The sequence below is a fragment of the Fulmarus glacialis genome, unplaced genomic scaffold, assembly GCF_000690835.1.
Source record: "Fulmarus glacialis isolate BGI_N327 unplaced genomic scaffold, ASM69083v1 scaffold24669, whole genome shotgun sequence".
Lineage (NCBI taxonomy): Eukaryota > Metazoa > Chordata > Aves > Procellariiformes > Procellariidae > Fulmarus > Fulmarus glacialis.
The window spans coordinates 78,836-97,083 of NW_009231790.1; the positions used below are offsets into that span (position 1 = coordinate 78,836).

Sequence of the window (18,248 nt, forward strand, 5' to 3'; positions counted from 1 at the left end):
GGGCTTATGACCCACCCTTTTTATGACACTATTTCAGCACAGATATTCTTAGTTAGAATTCTAAGTTATTCCTTTGAAACAGAAATAGAAATCACCTCTCAGCTAGCAGTTTCTTCAGCTATGGGATTGTCATACGTGCATACACATACATACAAGTGTGCCATATAAATTAATATGAAATCTCTATCCTGTCACACAGTTTACTTTACATAGTTGTATTTTTGTTCCATTTGGGATACTCTGTAAGCTAGTGGTTTCTTTATATTTGTTTTTCTTTATGTGGATTAATAGTCATTTTACAAAATGCTTTCTTGTTTGGGGCATGCTGCTATGGCATGGCCATCCTGTGGAATCGTTATGAACTTCTGCATTCTTTGTAAAAAAAGATACAGATCTCATTTCATTTACTCATACCCATACAACCGAAATAAAGGCTATAACGTTTTGATCCAAAAAAAAAAGGCAGCAAGTAGCAATAAAATTCTGGATCTATTATATACTGTGATGTCTCTATTTCGTCTGTTTAAGCCTTATGTTTAGCACAAGAATAATTGGCTCTGGTGGAGTGTTTAAGATGTGTATTTCTCACGGTAGCTCTGGTACCCAAGTTATTGTTTGGACCATGCAAACAATTTGGTAGGCATGGTTCACAAATAGAGATTTGAGCAGCTAGAAAAAGAATTTAAGAAACCTATACTGAGAAAGAGGATTCAGTTTTACAAACAAACCAAGCATCAGGTCTTCGGATCTCAGGCATGAGAAGTGAGATTTTGTAATTGCATCTTTTTTGTTTTTCCACAGAATTGTTAAGAAAAGACAGTTGCTCTTAAGTTTTATGTTTCATGAATTTTTCACAACTGAGAATTATGTCATCTTGGGGGTTTTTTTCGTAGTAGTACTGATTTGCCTACATTTAAGTCTAATAATAGTTTATTAAACTTGGCATGTGGAATAGCAGAATCTTAGTGATGGAAAGTTTGGGATTCATTTCTTTTAGCAGTTTGAAGATATCCATGTCACACGAAGTTGCCTTATGCAGCAAGTTGTTCGGTTGTAAGCTGCTTCTGCCAGTGACTTCGTTTATGGGAGAAAATAATCTGGCTGTGAGAAACTAGACTTATTTTAAAGTAATTGACAAGAACGGTGTCTGTGATCCCCAATATAAGCTTTTTCCAGTCACTTTGGAGAGATTAGATGTCTCTTAACATCATCTTACTAGCAGTGAAGTTACTCCAAAAGGACTTCTTTAATCATATTAGTTTCGCTGCCATCGCCCCGTCTTCAGATTCTTTCTTCTTTCCTAATAGAACCAAATCTGCTTTTGCCATCTCTTAGGTCCAACATTAATGCTTCTTTGCATATTAATTACTGTTACTTCACCTATAACTTTCAGCCCACTATCTTTTGGCTCCCCAGTTTTGAATCTGAAGGCTTGGAGCTGTTACTTTTTCCATGTGGCAGTAGAAAACACTATATTGTGCTATTTGGTTTTCTAATGGCTTTGTATAGGAATTATTAAATATAGAATGAAGTAAAGCAGAAGGACGTAACAGTTGAGTCAGGAATTCACCCAGTCTCTGTTTTGGCTTGTAATATGATTTATGAATGAATTTTCTCTGTATTATAAGAAGCTAGCCTTGGCTCCTTATCCTAAATATTTTATCAAACTGTTTAGGAAACTTCTGAGCAATGTAGTATCTTAGTTTCACTTATACTGGGGGGCAGGGGGGAAGTTTAAGGAAGTTTAAGGAAGTTTTTTGTTTTAAAAAAGAAGGAAGGAAAAAAAAAAGAGGAAAGTGGTACTGGAGAGGGAATGAGCTCTCAAAAAGAGCTCTCACAGATTAAAAGATAATTGTTACTATTCCAGACAGGATTTGCATTGGAACAGCTATTAAAAAACCCAAATGCTACATATGTCAGTTTAGAACTCGGACCATATCATCCTATAGAAATTGTAGCTCTGTAGCATTTTTTTGGTTAAGTAAAAGTCAGTTAGGCTAACATTTTGTTATGATCTGGAGGTGAAATTATTTTCTGAAAGAATTATAAAAGTATATTGTAGATTATAATTATATATTAAAAGGTACTTTACATTTTAGTCTGTATAATCATGTACTAAAATGTACTTCACATTTTTAGTCTGTATACAGATTTAAGAAAAAAATTAAACATATGTAGAGGAAAAGATCAGGAAAGGAAGGAAAGGATCTAGTGCAGATTACACTATATGAAACATATGTTTGAGATAATGCTGATAGAGCTGAAGTATGTGGCCTGCGTTATACTTCTGTATACAAATGATGTGCTCGTTCCATCTCTACGCATACACACACAAAATTTTACTTTTGACATAGTAGGGAATAATGCCAATGAGTAATTAAGAAAGCATGGAAGCAAAAGTCAGTCTTGTGATAAATTTCCGAGATGGTTAATATTATTTAATACATGTTACAGCTGTGATAGTCAAAGGACACAACTGAGGGTTTGAGGGGAGATGACATGTCTTTTATTACACCATATAGTTCAAATAGTTTGAAAAAATAGGCAAACTTTCGAGCCTCAATTTTTCTCTCTCAGATCACAGTATCTATAAGAATCTGTCTTGGGATATTAATGTGCAAGGCAATGTTTCTGATAGTCATTCATTTCCCAACTCTGGTCAGAAATGAATGTTTCTTTTTCAAAGATTTGTAGTAATGTGGTTCTCGGAGACTGCAAATAGATGGTTTAGCTGAATACAGACAGTGCATTAAAAATGTCTAAAGAAGAAAAATAGCAGTTGGAGAGAGAGATCAGTTCAGTACTCTAGAAGCAGTAACTGGCATTCCAGGGCAATGGGATCTTTAAATATACAGTAATTTTCATCAGATTTTCTTATGAAACCTTTAATAAGCTTGAGCTGAGTCAACTACATCTGTTTGGTAGAACATCGGTTTCTCATCTCGATATTATCACATCCCCTGTGAAAGAATTCCAGGGAACTGCAGTTACTTGTAAAGCAGGGAGGGAAAAGGGGAAATACTGTGTGAGGTTTTTAGTGAAAATGCTAATTTTCAGGATTTTATTTACAAGAGAAAACATATGTGCTTGCAACGTCATACATTGCAGTTAGCTGTAAGGACAACGGTTTTATGTCACAGATACGATGCTCCTATACTTCGTTTAAGAAGCTACAGAAGAAATGTAGTTAGAAAAGTAACTAGTGAGAGTTCTATGCAAATGTAAATCTAAATTAATAAATGTATACTCTGCTGCTACTGTAAAGGAGCAATGTATATTCTGTATACTTTAGGAGTAACACAGGTTTACCACGTACAACTTTCATTCCTTACCCTTTCAAGTTCCCCCACGGAAGGCAGGCAGCGAGCCGACTCCCCGCTGTTCTGCTGCCGCACCGCAGTCCCCCGCCTCCGATGCCACCGCTGCGTCGCACAACATGTTTTGCTCCCGAGGACTGAAGGATAATCTGTGATCACATAAAAGAGAGTTGTGGATTCTGAAGTCTGTCTCTTGCATTTTGAAGGTCGTGTATCTTATCTATACTGTTTGCAGAGTCTTAAGGGTTCTCTGCATTGGCCCGTGTCATCCTCTCTCGGCGTGCTCTGGTTCCCTCGCCCGGAGGAGGACGTTCTTTGATACATTCCTGGTGCACATTAGCACATTATGATGAATTACAAGTCTATAATCTGTAGCAGTGACTGATAAAAGATTGATGATACGTTGATATCTCATTAGCAGGCGGCAGATCATTTCTTAAGGAAAAAAAAAAGAAGGCATTGACATTATATGTAGTGATTATATGCCACAAACTACATTTCTTCACCTATGGGGGCACCCCCTCCAGGAAGGTAAATCTTGCTCCATCCATGCTTTGGGCAGGGGGGAGCTGTATTCATCTGCGTATGTGAAGAGAGGGGGAAGAGCAATAAGAGAGGCCAAGAAAAGGGATAGAGAATCCTTTGAGTCTCCTTCCTACCCCAGCTAACAGCCTGTCTGAGAAAATCAAGGGGTTTGCGGTTTTTTGGGGGTTTTTTTTAACCTTGTTTGTTCTTTATTTCAGGTTATCTGTGATATGGAGAACCAAATCCACAAGCTGAGGGAAGAGCTTCTTCAGGTGAATGCTCAGCGGAAGCAGCAGCTGCTGGAGCTGAGCCATCAGTGGGACGAGGAGAAGCAGAGGGCAGCTCGAGACCATGAGACAGCCGTGAATAAGCTGAAAGTGGAGGCAGAAAAAATGACATTAGACTTGAAAAAGATACATGCGGCAGAAACAGAGGTGGCCTTGGACAAGGTAAGAGGTTCACGTAGGGCTGCTTCTTGTGGCATGGCAAAAGGGGAGCAATCACCCCAGAAGTCAGATAAGCAAAGTTTCACTGAGGAAAAATGTTTAGGGGTCACTTGAGTTGAAAAAACAGACGTATGCTGTAGATCTGACATCGGATGTCGTGGCGCGAGTATGGAAAGGTTTGTGGTTCTATAATGAAAGATGACTTTTCTTTGAGCATGCGGTGGCGGTGGTCGCTGCTGTAGCTGTTTTCCCTACGAGCGGTGCTGGGGCAGCACCTTCCAGCCATGGTAAGCGTGGAACGGGGACAACCGTGTGGTGCTCGGGACTTTAAAAATCCAGATAATTTCAAAGGCAAAGCCAGCCAAGGACTAGGCTAATCACTTTTCCTTTTGCTGGAATAGATAGTGTAGAAAGGGCAATTCTATCTAACCAAGCTTTTTCTCCCTTAAAAAGAGGGAAACTTCTTAAGGAGGAAAAAGTTCAGGCTAAAACTGCAAGGAAATTGGGTCTAGTTGCTAACAATGGCTGGTCTACTTTTGCCTGTGTGCATCCGGTGAGCAAGTACTGTGTGAAACGCTTGAAAATAGAAATTAATGTTTCAGATAAATCAAGGCTTCCCTCCCCATTCTGTTCAGTGGGGTCACTGACTGCTCATCACTGCTTGCTGAGCATCCCCGTGAACCAGCGTCTTGAATTCAAGTATTTCACCACATTAGGGATGAAATGAGCTAAAACATGTGAGTTTTATTTCAAAAGCTAAACTAAAAAAACCCTACTTAATATTTATGGTAGACGCTGTGTATATGTAAGCAGATAGTTGTTGAAGTATCTTTTATATACATTAATGCAATAAATCATACATTTTATTGCAAAGTGATGTACCGTGGCACAAATTAACAATCTGCATATACTGTTTGAACAGCCTTTGTGAAAGTGACATTTCATTTACCTGCGTCAGGTTCTTGGTCTGTAATTTTAAACAGCATTCGGAGGATTATGTTGGAAATCAGCCAGCCTGAAGCCATTAAAATGGCTGTGATCAACAATTCAGAATCTTTTCTGAATGTAAGGAAAGCTCCACTTGGCATAATTATTTAAAGCCAAGGTCACAGAAAGTATTTAAACCTTTGAAATTCATCATTAAAGGATTAATTTTAACTCAGGAAGACATTGTCATTTTTGCTTAAAAATGGTATTTGAATCTCAATTCTTTTCTTTCTTTGATCTTTTTTTACATGTGTAGTATAGCAAAAGAAAAGTTAACTTCTTTACATCCTCAAATTAAAGTTACAAATAATCCTTCATAGGGAAATATCTTTAATAGTCTTGAATTGTCATTTCTGTCAGAAATACTATTTTTTTAATTTGTTGGATTTTTTCTATTTTTCAAAAAAAATTGCTAATTTTAAGCTATATTAACTGCTATTGAATTTTTTTTTTTTATTTAACCTACTTCCCTATATTTACCTCTAATCAGAAGAGCACATGTTGAGTAAAAGAGGAGGGGAAAAAAAAAACGTATCTCTGTTGGAAAGTCTTCCACAGACATGTGAAAATACGTTGTATTACCTTCAAATCTCCCCTTACCATTCTGCTTCGTTTCTGTCTTCCAAATGTAGAGCTGTGGAAATTGGCCACAAAGCCCAATAGTCAAAGTAGCTTAGAGGGCAAACCCCATTTAAAGCTCAAAAGTTACGGTTTCAGTTAACTTTGTTCAAATCTTGATCCTATTAAAGTTCACAGAACTTCGATGAAGGAGATTTCATCCAAGCGGGGGGGAAAAAAAAGCGTCTTAATTGCAGCATGAGTCTTGAAACTCGTTTTTAAAAGTCTTTTTATTTTTCTAGCAAATCTTGTTACCTTGAAATTTAGGACAATATGGGAGAAAAATTTGTTCTCTAAATTTACTTTTTTCTGCCAGTTTTGTAAAGATTGCTTAAAAATCCAAGGGGAAGCTGAATTTCACTGTTTAGGCTTGGAACATCTGACTGTCCAGATTTTCTGAAGGTCAGTCCGTTCCCAAGTGAAGGATCTCATTCCTCTGTGGTCTGTTTTGTGAGTAATACTGATTTCTGTGTGGATTGCTTTGTGTAATTGTGGACTGTTGTTCACGTGAACGTGATGAAATACAAAAGAAATGGCTAACGCTTAAGTGAAAAGAAAAATTGAAGTAAAAATGGGCAGAAAGAGATATAGGATTCATATGGAATTGCCCTCCCCATAGCCCTGCTGCAGCGGGGATGGGAAGGAGGAGAGTGGGGGGCAGAGATAGAGGAACAGTTCATTGCAAGCGCACTGGACATTTAAATATTTGTTGGTATTTGTAGACAGCTTTTCGGTCTTTAGGGACACATAATTTACTGAAGTCTTTAATTTTCTGTTGCTTAAAAATCTCAACTTTAAAGATAGTACATTGTTTGTTGTAATATTTTATTGGATTTATTTTGTTAGTGATTACAGCATACAATGCCAGAAAGTTGCTCAATAAACGTAGTACGGTAATGTTTTCGAACCTGTGATTATAAAAGCAAATATCTTTTGACAGTTATTGCATCTCCCAGTCACCAGGGAATGATAAGTGGGAAAATATTTAACAGGTTGCCAAATGGCACTGGGTAACCTGCATGATAGGAAAAATAAACATGGTGTCTGTTGTTGGGGAAATAATAATAAAGGGAAAAGTCCATAATTTTCTAGTGACCTTCCCTGTTGCAGATATTGTTTTCAATTAAACACCGCTTTCCTACCACGTGAGCTATAGCTGACCTAAATATGCACATTAGGAGTGGTGTTGAACCTGTTGCGGAGCAGTTGGGCACCTCTGAGACTTCTCCGTGCCGAGTGCTGCCCCTTGAGCTGCAGAAGCGCTGGAGAAGGTGACAAGGGCTCTGCCTGAACTGCAGTCAGAGGACTTCTGTAAGCAAGGTCCTTATCACCAGCCTGGTACGTAGAGCCAGATAGCCCAGGCGTGTGCTGGGCTAACGCGATGCAGAGGCAGCTGCTCTTGCTGGGCAGTGCGGAGATTCATCTTTAGCCTTGCTTTTTGCTAGATCAGGTGCCACAGCCCGATCACACATAATCACCTTATTGCTCACCTTTTAAGACGTAACATGGTAGTTATATTAGAACACTGAACCGCCTTATTGGATAAGGATAACAAATTTTAATGTCCTTAAGGTCAGATAAGCCATGCTGGACATAAATCAGACCAAAATTCAAGACGATAGCATGGAGAATTTGAAGCAGTACTTACCATGTTCTTAGGACTTCAGTACTTTCATAATATCTGTTATCAGTCTCTAACATAAAATGACTTGAGAATATCTCCAAATTATTTCTTGTCTATTAGTTAAGGAATCTTAAATATTGTTTCAGAAGAACACGTATTCAATCATAATGATTTTGATTTACTTTTAAAGTATAGATTTAATTTGCTTGCATTTCATTATAGCAAGTGATTATAGCAGTTTCTGATGTGGTGGTAGGTTTTTTTTTTTATTTGAAGTCATGCCTCCTTATGATGAAATGAAACATAAAGTGTTTAAGAAACAAACATTTTAGAGATACATAGTACTGTAGTTAGGCTCCACTAATGACTAATTTCAGCAGGGAGACAGGTGTGTTATAGGTTGCATCAGCAGCACTTACGGCATGAACGCTAATCAGCCAGGTGTAACGGACTGTACAAAGCTTATGAGCATTTTCAGGTTTGCCAGAAATTACTAAAAGCAAGAGACAAACTGCATTTCTAAGTGCGTGCAGATGTGAAGCTTGGCTAACACAACTGTTTGTAACATTCATCTGTGGTATTTTCTTGGCAAAGAAAATGAGCATTCAGAAAGCATGACCCGAGCGGATCAGTAGACATGCTAACAATGCTCAAAGGAAGCAACCTTGGAACTGAAAATATCTCATAAAAAAGCTCTCTTCGAGCAGCGCACATGAGTAAATTGGAGTGGGAGAAAAAGGGTTTTTTTTCCCCTCTCTAAATAATTTTCAACATTTAGCTTTTTATTGACTTCTCTTCTATATTTAAATAGATATTTTGACTCATCCTATTAAATCTTTATGCAGGTTCCAGTAACACTGATACTTTTTCAGTGCTGCTTTTCTTGTGGAGAAGTAATTTACATTTTTGTGTATTGACCGTACTGAGCACACATGACAGTTGATTACAGGATGAAACTGTAGTCAAAAAAAAAAAAAAAAGGAGAGTCAAACATTTTAGTTTCTGGACTGCAATTCTTCTGATTTCAGTATAGTTGTGAAACAGTTCACTTTGGAGAGATGGGACTCCAAGATGGCATGCAACCTGGCCAGAGCCGAACTTGTAGGTTTTAATGATATAGCAGTCAGTTGTACCCTGAGATTTCTGTTATTTTAAATAAAAATTGACATTTACCATGTTTTCTAGTCTATACCTGTTACAATCACTCCAACCTATGTGTGGTGGGAAGTTCACATAAAACTAAAATGCCCAGGAAATTCAAAGTTAAGGTTAAAATTTTAAAAACTATAAAAGAGTTAAAAGTATTGTACTTGGTGTAAGTGACCGCTTCCCTAATTAGGAGTATCTATTTTATATAATAGTTACGTTGTAATATAATGTTTTTGTAACCAGGCCTTTTTCAAAAATCTGCAGACAGTGTCCTATAATTGGATGCTTAATTTTTGAACAACTTCTACTTGCATACAGTTTGCAAATAAGGTACTGATAATGCGCCCTAGAGAGCATTTCAGTCCTTCCTTTATCATCAAGCTTTGTGATGCTGGATTAATTAACTAGCAAGTACAGCCCTGGGATGCAGTCCAGCTGGACATGCTCGTTGGGCATACTTTCATACTGCGTATGTAGGAATATCTTTAATTCACAGTATCTGTTCTGGCACTGTTGTCAGTACTCATACAGATGATGTCACGCTGTTCAGCACTGGCAAAGAAATAGAAGATGAAGAGAAAGAATATGACGTCTTCAGAGATTAAAGAGATACTCCAAGAGATACTCTATTAAAAGTATTGAGTTTCCCCTAAGCAGTTAAGTTACTTCTGCTCATAAAGAATAAGCATTGCATGCTTTCCATTAGCTCACGTTGTTGAATACTGTCTCTCTGGCTGTTGTTCTTCTCTGCCAACTCTACATTTCATTAACTGCCAAAAACAGTTCCATCTTTGTATCTAAGACCTTCTGGAAACTAGACCATCTCTGTAGCAATTCTGTAGGTTCCTGCTTAGGCTTCTTAGCATAATGGAGTCTTTGATCTGAGTGACACCTTTCACTTCATTAACTTGAACACTAATAGCCATAGTATAGATAGCTTCATTTATGTGAGCATCCAGATGAACTATTTTCACACTCGTTGCAGCGATACCATGGTTATTTACATGGGGGCAAATAGGTCAACCATAAAATGTGGACATGTATTCTTCCTGAGTATAATGATATCATTAAATTGGTATCTAATTATAATGTAGACGTATGTTTTTCTCCTTGCTGACTGCATTCAGGATCTCCACCAGTTGTTGTATATGTTTGTATGCCATCTTTTTAGACTAAAATTTGTAAATGTTTGTTTGAATCTATTACGTAGGTTCTTTTGTTTAGGCCTTAGCTGTGAATGATCTAAAGAGCTTCTCATTCTTACCAAGAAGAGTTGGATATTTCCCGAGTCTCTTAATTTTTTTCATTATAACGGAGAACTATTGTGCATGATATTATCTCTCTATTCCAGCATAGTAATATTTCTGTTGGTTTTGTGTTGTTGAGTCTGTGTGCATTTACTTACCTTTGGTTCTTGAACATTTCTGACGCTGTGTTAGTGATTCACCAACTAATATTATTAAAAATGAGCATAGTACTTTGGCTTTGTTGGAGAAAATCTGCCAAAAGCCTAGAAGATCAAGAAAAAAGAAATGTATTTCAAAAAGAGAAAAGATTTGTATAGCAAAGTTAGTGTGTGTTAGCACAAGAAGTGCAGATTATTTAATCTGTTTAGTACCTTTACAGCAACTCTTGCAATAAAATTTCGCTCACAGAGGGGAGAAAACCAACTTCCTCTAGTGTGTCCCCTTTTGCACTGCTCCTTCTTATTCCTCCAAAGAAAAAGAAAGATGATAGTGGACCAGGAACATGGTCACAGGAATTGCATCATCCCTTACGGGAGCCATTTGGAAGAGTCTTCAATCAACAGAGCCAAACATGAAGAAAAATATGGTAGAATAATCTCAGGGATATTTCACTCAAATGAGACTAAACAGAATTTATGGCTTTCTCCCTACAGGAGACATTTCAAAGGAATAGTCTCAGTTATTCACAGAGAGTTACTCTGCTTCTACCTCCTTTAAAAAAAAAAAAACAACCACCACCACCACAGATAAAAAAACCTCAGAAAAACAAAACTGTAAACTGGTAAGATTTCTGCCCATCAATTGTATTTATAAACCTGGTTCCAGAAGTAACCAAGAGTAGCTGGTGTAACCGTCGCTGTGGGAAAAAATATGCACTCATGAGCATTAGGCTTACTTTTTAACACCTTCATTAATGTTTGGAGAGGAGATCAAGCACCACATTATTTGCATTCACAAATAACACCATAGGGTTAAAAATTAAAATGACTGATGCAATACTGTTAAGAAATGAGAACCAGACAAGAAGAAGCATAATTGAGCTAAATGATAAATTATGACAAAACACGGAATTAAAAAGATAGCTTTCAACAGGGCAAGGACCGCTATAGTTCAATTAGAGCTCTATCATGACCTGTCTTTCAGCACACTTTATTCACTCCCTATTATATCAATTGTAGTTGGTTAGTTTTTTGAGAAGTTTGGGGTTTTTTTAACCAACTGTTATTAATCTAAGGTATCTATCTAGGAAGTATTCACAGGTGGGTTTTTTTGTCTTCTCTGTCTCCTATTTCTTTTTAAGTCTCTGTCCAAACACCACTTCTAGTTCTGCCTCACCAGGGCATTCTCTGCTTTTTTCTCAATTCTGTAACTTCCAGGTTGTAGCCTTTGGTGTATATTCATAAGATCAAGACTCACAAAATCATGAAGATGGTGGATAAGGTGAATGCTGAATTGCTATTTACTGCCCAAGAACTTGGGTGTAGTTGCTGGAAATTAATAAGAGATTGATTTAAGACTGGTGAAAGAAGGTACTTCTCTAAGCAACAGATAGTGAGCTTCTTGAATTGATTTCCATGGAGGTTGTGAAGGCAGATATTATCAGCCGGTTCAGAAAAGGATTGAACAGTTTTATGAGCAGCATGTTCGTAACCAGTCACTAATGTGAATAAGCAGGGATTTAACTTCCCTGATACAGCAGTTGTGGTGCTGGGGCAACACGAGGGGTACGAAGTGCAGAAGGGGGCCAGGTTTCTGCAGTCTCTGCAAGCAGCATCTCCCATGCCTCTGGAGAGGACGTTGGGCTCGGTGGCCCATGAGCCTCACTGGAGGACATACCTGATATTTTTAGTACATCTGATGTTTCAGTCTTCACTTTCCTGGTTACGAAGTGCAGTAGGCTTTTCCGGGGCAGAATGACTGTTCTAATTATTTTTTCAATAGTTTCCTGAGCCTTTCTTCACTATCCAAACAAACTGTAACACACCAACTCTATCTTGTAGTACACAATTGCTTATTATTTTGGTTACGAAGTGCAGGAGGCTTTTCCAGGGGCAGAATGACTGGTCTAATTATTTTTTCAATAGTTTCCTGAGCCTTTCTTCACTATCCAAACAAACTGTAACACACCAACTCTATCTTGTAGTACACAATTGCTTATTATTTTAACTTTATTAAATATTTTTTAAAGCCCAATTGAATCATTACCTCATTCTCTCCTTTTTTTCACAATGCTATGTGTCTTGGAGAAGGCTGATTGCATGTAGGTAGAGTTTTCTCTAATTTTCCAATTTTACTTATCTTTACATCCCAGGGTACGTTATAACATTAGGAAAAACATTGGCTGCTCTCCAGTACGGTAGCTGATTGTAATGTGAGATTACTTTTTTTTTTAACAACTTGACCAATTCATTCTTAGATTCTTTCAGAATTATTGAATGAATACCACCTGGTCTGGGTGCCTAGGCAGGGGTGGGAGGACAGATCCTCGGACCGATGCCCTGTTACTGGATCCCGGTACCTGCAGCGATGACTGCTGATTTCACTGGGGCTTGTTCATGGTTTTGTTTATGCAAACAACGGTAGCTGGTGTTTGTTACTTGGAATTAGTAAATACTAAGTGGAAATTTCTCTTGCATCCATGCCACGCGCTCCACATTCTTACTGTTCTTGAAAGTTTCTGGGGTAATGCATCCTTTACACAAAGACTTTCTCAGGTCCCCCAAACCTGAGGGTCGGCACAAGCCAAAACAAAAGCCGCTCCACAGAACGTGTCCATCGCATCCCTGCTTACGTCAGTATTTGGATATTTAAATTTTTCACTATAGCTTTATTTTAGAAAAAATGCTCGGTTATCAAGACCAAACTAATATAAAACATTTTTATTGTATATTTAAATTCTGGCACAATTTGAAGACATTGTTTACACTAATTTGCTCTTTCTTCATATCTTTATAATAGACAAAAGCTGCAGGTGGCTTTTTTTTTTTCCTTTTTGGAGGGGAAGGAGTGTTTGGGAAATAGGGAAGGGGTAAAACAATGTTATTAGTCCTTCAGAGTCTTTAATGTGAAAAAACAAAAGTCTTCCAAAAGGACTTGCTTACAGCTGCAGAACATGTCATGGAGTAAAACCCACCTTCATTAAATGGGTGAGAAAGAATTCTAATTGTTTTGAAGTTCTTATGATCAGTCTGCATATGCTTCATTGTAATGTGATACTAAAGTGCCTCAATTATGATTTGTATATTTTGGTGCCAGAAGGCTTTTTTCTTACGCTAAATTATTAAGTTCTGTCAGCTGCTGGGCTGTCATATAGAGATACAGTAAATCACATTATATTTTGTCATGGATTACACAGAGCAATAAATTTGGGAACAGAGATCAAAGTAGTTTCACAATCACATCTGAGTGTAGGAGGGGTGTTTAACTTGTAGAAAATCTGATTTAGGTGAAACTGTTGCAGTTCTTGTGTGAATTTGAAATGAATTTGGGTGTTTGCTTGAAAATGAATAAGGTACAAATCCCCAAAAGAGTTCTCCTATATTTATTTCAGAGGAGTTAATTCTGACCTACAGCTGCAGGACGGAGAACGGATAAATAATTAAACATTGGGAATGTTAAGAGTCTCGCAATGTCTTATTTATGTTTTTAATTGCTTCCATGATTGAGCAATATATTCCATTCTCTTTTTAATTGGGACTTTGCTGGACTTGCGCATAGTTAGTCATCGGTACGGTAATGCTTTCTGGCTCCGTGAAGTTGTCGTTCTTTTTGAGAAGCTTTGTTGTATTTAAAACTACAAAAAGTAATCCAGCATAATCTTGCTAAGGAACACTGATTGCTTCAGATCATATATTTGTTAGGGGATTTTGTCGTATTTTCAATGTTTGTCTTTCCAACTGTAGGAGCTTAACTTTTGTTGGGCTCTCATCTAATGATGTAACTTAGTAATACCGAGTCTGTCTTTTTGTTTCCAGTTTTCCTTCTATTTGATAAAAAGGTTCTTTCTCAAAATTATACATATGTGGCATTTTTTTCTAGTCATTATCTTCTTAAGACTTGCTTGTTATTGCCACAAAATTCAACTTAAAACAGCAATGGAGAATCTAAAAAATAAAAATCCCATTCTTATCCCTTTATAGTCCTTTCAGGAGCCTTATAGTCTCTGCTTGGCAAAAATCAAGCTGTGTAAACTTAGCTGATATATAATGATAAAGTGCATGGGTCTCGGCAATCTCCGATTTCTGAAAATATTGTGTATTGTGAAGCTGCTGTTAAGAAGCCTTTAACTGAGTCAAACCGTGGATCAGTGTCACATCTTGGTACCGTTGCCTTCTACTTGTGGAGAAAACATTAGCTTTGACTTGCATCTTCAAAGATGTTTAGCAGCCTATCCCTTTGTGATTTTACTCTGTCAGCTGTTTGGGTACCAAAAACATCTGGGCCTGAGTGATACAAGCTATTCTGTAAACTTCTTTGTATTAGAGTGGGAGAGAGAGACAGAGTGCACACGAGCAAGTGAAGTGCCTGTGTAGCAGAGGTGCCCAGTATTTCTGATGAATAAAGGCAGCTTGTAAAAGCTCAAATAATTCCTGTCGGGTGCATGTTTTATTTGTTAAGGCTCTGAAAAAGAAAATGCCACCACTTTTGATATAATGTCTTAAACCCACTTTAAATAACCATCTTAATTTAGTTGGACAGAACAGAAAAAAACCAGGAAATATTAAAAATCGTAATCCAGGAATGTGTTTGTGCTGTACCAGATTTAGGCATGTAGCTGCGGGAAAGCTAGGCTTCAGTACCCTAGTGTGGAGATAGTTGCAGTCTCAACATCTTCTCTAGGTTTACTCAGTTCATCTTATTTGAACGTTGGGCAAAAGAAGGAATCGTGCCATAATGTAAAAGCCACCTGCCTCCAAACTCTTTTGGCAAAATGTCACAGTACATCTTCAGATTAAACTGTAATTAGCTGTCTATCCTTTAAATGCCTGATGCATGTATCAGTACAGTCTTGTACAAAGTATATTTAAGGTATTGTACAATTTCGTGTCGCAAACCTAAACTATTAATCTGGTTTTAAAAACCTTGTGTCGTATACAAGGCTTGTATGTTAGGCCAAATCATGCAGTTGGTTTTAAATAAGGTGCCTGGCTCACTGCAAGATTGAATAGAAATCGGTAGTAGTGAAGATGCTCAGAAAATCCATTTAGATGAAGCTAGTAATTACGCACTAGTGTAAGGATGGTGTAACTTTGGCATCAGACACCATGCGGTTGGAGTCTTGATAGAAGAATTTTTGGAAGAGTTAAATGTCTGTATTTAATTTCTCTACACAATTTCAGAATAATTAGAAATACACTGTTAGTTTAAATGAAAGGACTGGAAATCAGAGTTTTCCTAAGGCACAAATTGCACAAGCAGTTTTTCAGGAGGCCTCTATTAAGCACAGAATTGCAGTCTACTGCAGAAAGGCAATTCTCCATACAGGTGGAGTGTCAAATTCATTTCTATTCATTCTTGTTTTTTTCCCAGTGAAAAGTACTTAGCACATGAATGAGAGCGGTTTTTTCTCCTAAAGATGTATGTTTAAAGAAAAAAAAAAAAGAAAAAGATTTATAGACCTACAAAAGTGGAATGTAAAATAGAATATTAATAGGATTTGTGGGTATGACAGATTGGGATTTCTATCATTCATTTTCAAAACCCTTGAAGTCATTTGGTACTTGACTAATTATTCTGTTAACATCATTTTGGATATTGAACTATTTTTAATGGTCTTTTGTGTGACTCAAATTACATATTTGAACTGGTATGCTATTTTCACTGTTACACGGAGATTTGGCTTTCCATTTGGTATCGGATTGGTGGGGAGAGCAGTAGAAAGAACAAGAGTATTGGCGTAGGAAGTCACCCACTGTTGGTATTAGAGGCACATAAGGAAAATATATGTTTCAGGCTTTGAGGTCGAAATGAAATTTTTATGTACAATCCGATGAACTTAAAAGGTGATCTGCTAATCTCTGAAGTTTAAACAGATACTGTACAGAGTGTTTTAACATAACTTAATAACAAAAATTGCTATAGTTAGCCATTCTGAAGGTCATTTTCTTTTGACATCTGTCAAATTACACAATCTTGAATTTTGGTACAAAGCATGATGCTGTCAAACTTAAATAGAAATATTCCAGAATGTGGAGTGGTGTGTTGTTTTTTAAGGTAAATGGGCCCCATTTACATTAGTTCTTTGATGTTAAATTCTTTGCTGCACATCAGAGAACAGTTGCTTCTTCCCTGGAGCAAGTTTTCTTTCTTCTCCTTCCCCCATCCTTTGATTTTTTTTTTTCCTTTTTTTTTTTTCCAGCTTGCTTACACTTTTATCTAACTAATTATGGAGGATCAGCTTATGTATGGCCATCATTTAGCTAGTTGCAGGCATTTTGAAAAATGGTTATTTCATAGCTAGTACCCTAAACAGATTTCTTAAATCTGCTTTTCTATTGGTGAATATGGGTGGGTATATATAACCCTCTAGTTTGAGAGTTATATTTGTGGGAGTTTTGTTGTTTGTTTATGTTTTGGGGAGATTGAAATCGAATTGAAACACTAGTGAATCAGTCACAAAACTGTAATTCATATATAGATATGAACACTATTTCACAATGCATCTTTAACTCTTACAGATCTATCCACGTTTGGGTTGCAGGAGTTAGTTTTCATATTAATTTTGTAGCATAATTGAAATCTAACTTTCCATTCGAAAATCACCATTCCAAAGCTGGAAGACATAGAATCATAGAATCATTTAGGTTGGAAAAGACCTTTAAGATCCTCGAGTCCAGCTGTAAACTAACACTGCCAAGTCCACCACTAAACCATGTCCCTATGCACAGATTTATACTGTTCCAAAAAATCCTTAATAGCTGCATTTTTGATAAACATTCAAGACATCCTAAACACCTTTGTGGTCGCTGATGGAAGATGAAGTTGTCCACGTACCTGCCAACCCCACAGTGCAGCTAGAGCCACTGTCGACCCTGGAGGTGGCCGTACTGGCGAGCAGCCCCCGGGGCTGGTTAGTGCATGCATTCTGTCGAGTGGAACTAGAACTAAAAACCCCCTCTAATGCATCTTATAGCTTAAAAATAGCATATAAAAACTTTGCAATTAGTGTAGGGCATGGTATGCTTTTGCGGTGTGATCCCATTGTAGATCCTTTGCTCCTTTATTCTTGGTAATGCTGTTCTATTTCATGAAAGGAAAAAATGAAAATCAGTCTGTGTTAGAATAGCATCCATTAATTCAGATACCACATCTGTAGTGCTAATACCATTTTTAATTTTTACGTGAAATGTTTTGTTGAAGTCGGTGCAGTTTTGCTCAGCAACCACAATATGATGCTTTAAGGCTTGTTATAGAATTATAGCTGGTTTTTAAAACCAATTAACTGTAACAAGGACATAATCTTTTTAATGCAAAAGTCCTCACTCTGTAATATAAAATAACTCCATGTAAAATTGTCATAATCAGATAATTTTAGCTAAAATATGTATTAACTGTGTGAAACTAAACAGAAGTTAATTTTTGAATCAGTGGGATTCCTCTATGGCTTATCCAATTTAAACCTTTTTATTATAAAAATGGATATTATAATTGATAGTTCTGACAAGTTTTGCAAGTGTGAATTTCAACAGCTACCTCTCGCACACGGAAAACCAGTTTAAGGCCATTAACTATATTTGCAGTGCTGCCCATTGCTATAAAAAGAGTTAGGCTTTAATGAATACTGGCTGACCCTCCAAATGTTCACCTTCCAGTTGGATTCTTATTCATTATGTTTCTGAAATAACATGTAACCTGAAAGCGAGGGAATGCCCTTAAAATAATACAGAAGCAGCTTATGCTTCATACAATGCGAGAGCCGAGCAGCCTGTTATAGAAGAAGGAGCCCAGGAAAATGCTGCTTCTGTACACCATGCCATTTTTAACCTTCTCGTTTGTCAAGAAAAATGTAACATAAATCTTCCGCGGTGTTCGCTGTACGCAGCTATGTGTATTTACTTTGCAGTAAGCCATTTCTTACAAAAAAAAAAAGTTAAAAGGTGCTTTCTTCTCGTGCAGCAGTGCTACGTGTGCCCCAGGGGAGTAGGTTTATGCCTCCCTAGGCTGCAAAGCAACAACTTAGAGTCAAGAGGTATTAAATTAGTTCAGTCGCAGATTTTAAAAAGGGAAAAGTTTTCTATTTCTGCAGTAAAAGAAGAGGAGGGAAAAGAGTGTTCCTGTGCATCACCATGAATTAGATCTTTTCAGCTGACCAGTGTGATATAACTTGTAGAAACTC

General features: G+C 37.2%; 1 protein-coding gene across 1 annotated transcript in view; it reads left to right on the top strand.

Moving 5' to 3' along the window:
- The window catches only part of CEP112 (centrosomal protein 112kDa), a 138,401-nt gene that overhangs the window by 70,933 nt on the left and 49,220 nt on the right, over positions 1-18,248 (top strand). The window contains exon 13 of the mRNA XM_009584694.1: positions 4,061-4,291. Within this exon, the coding sequence (XP_009582989.1) occupies positions 4,061-4,291 (231 nt within the window). The remainder of the gene's footprint in view (positions 1-4,060; positions 4,292-18,248) is intronic.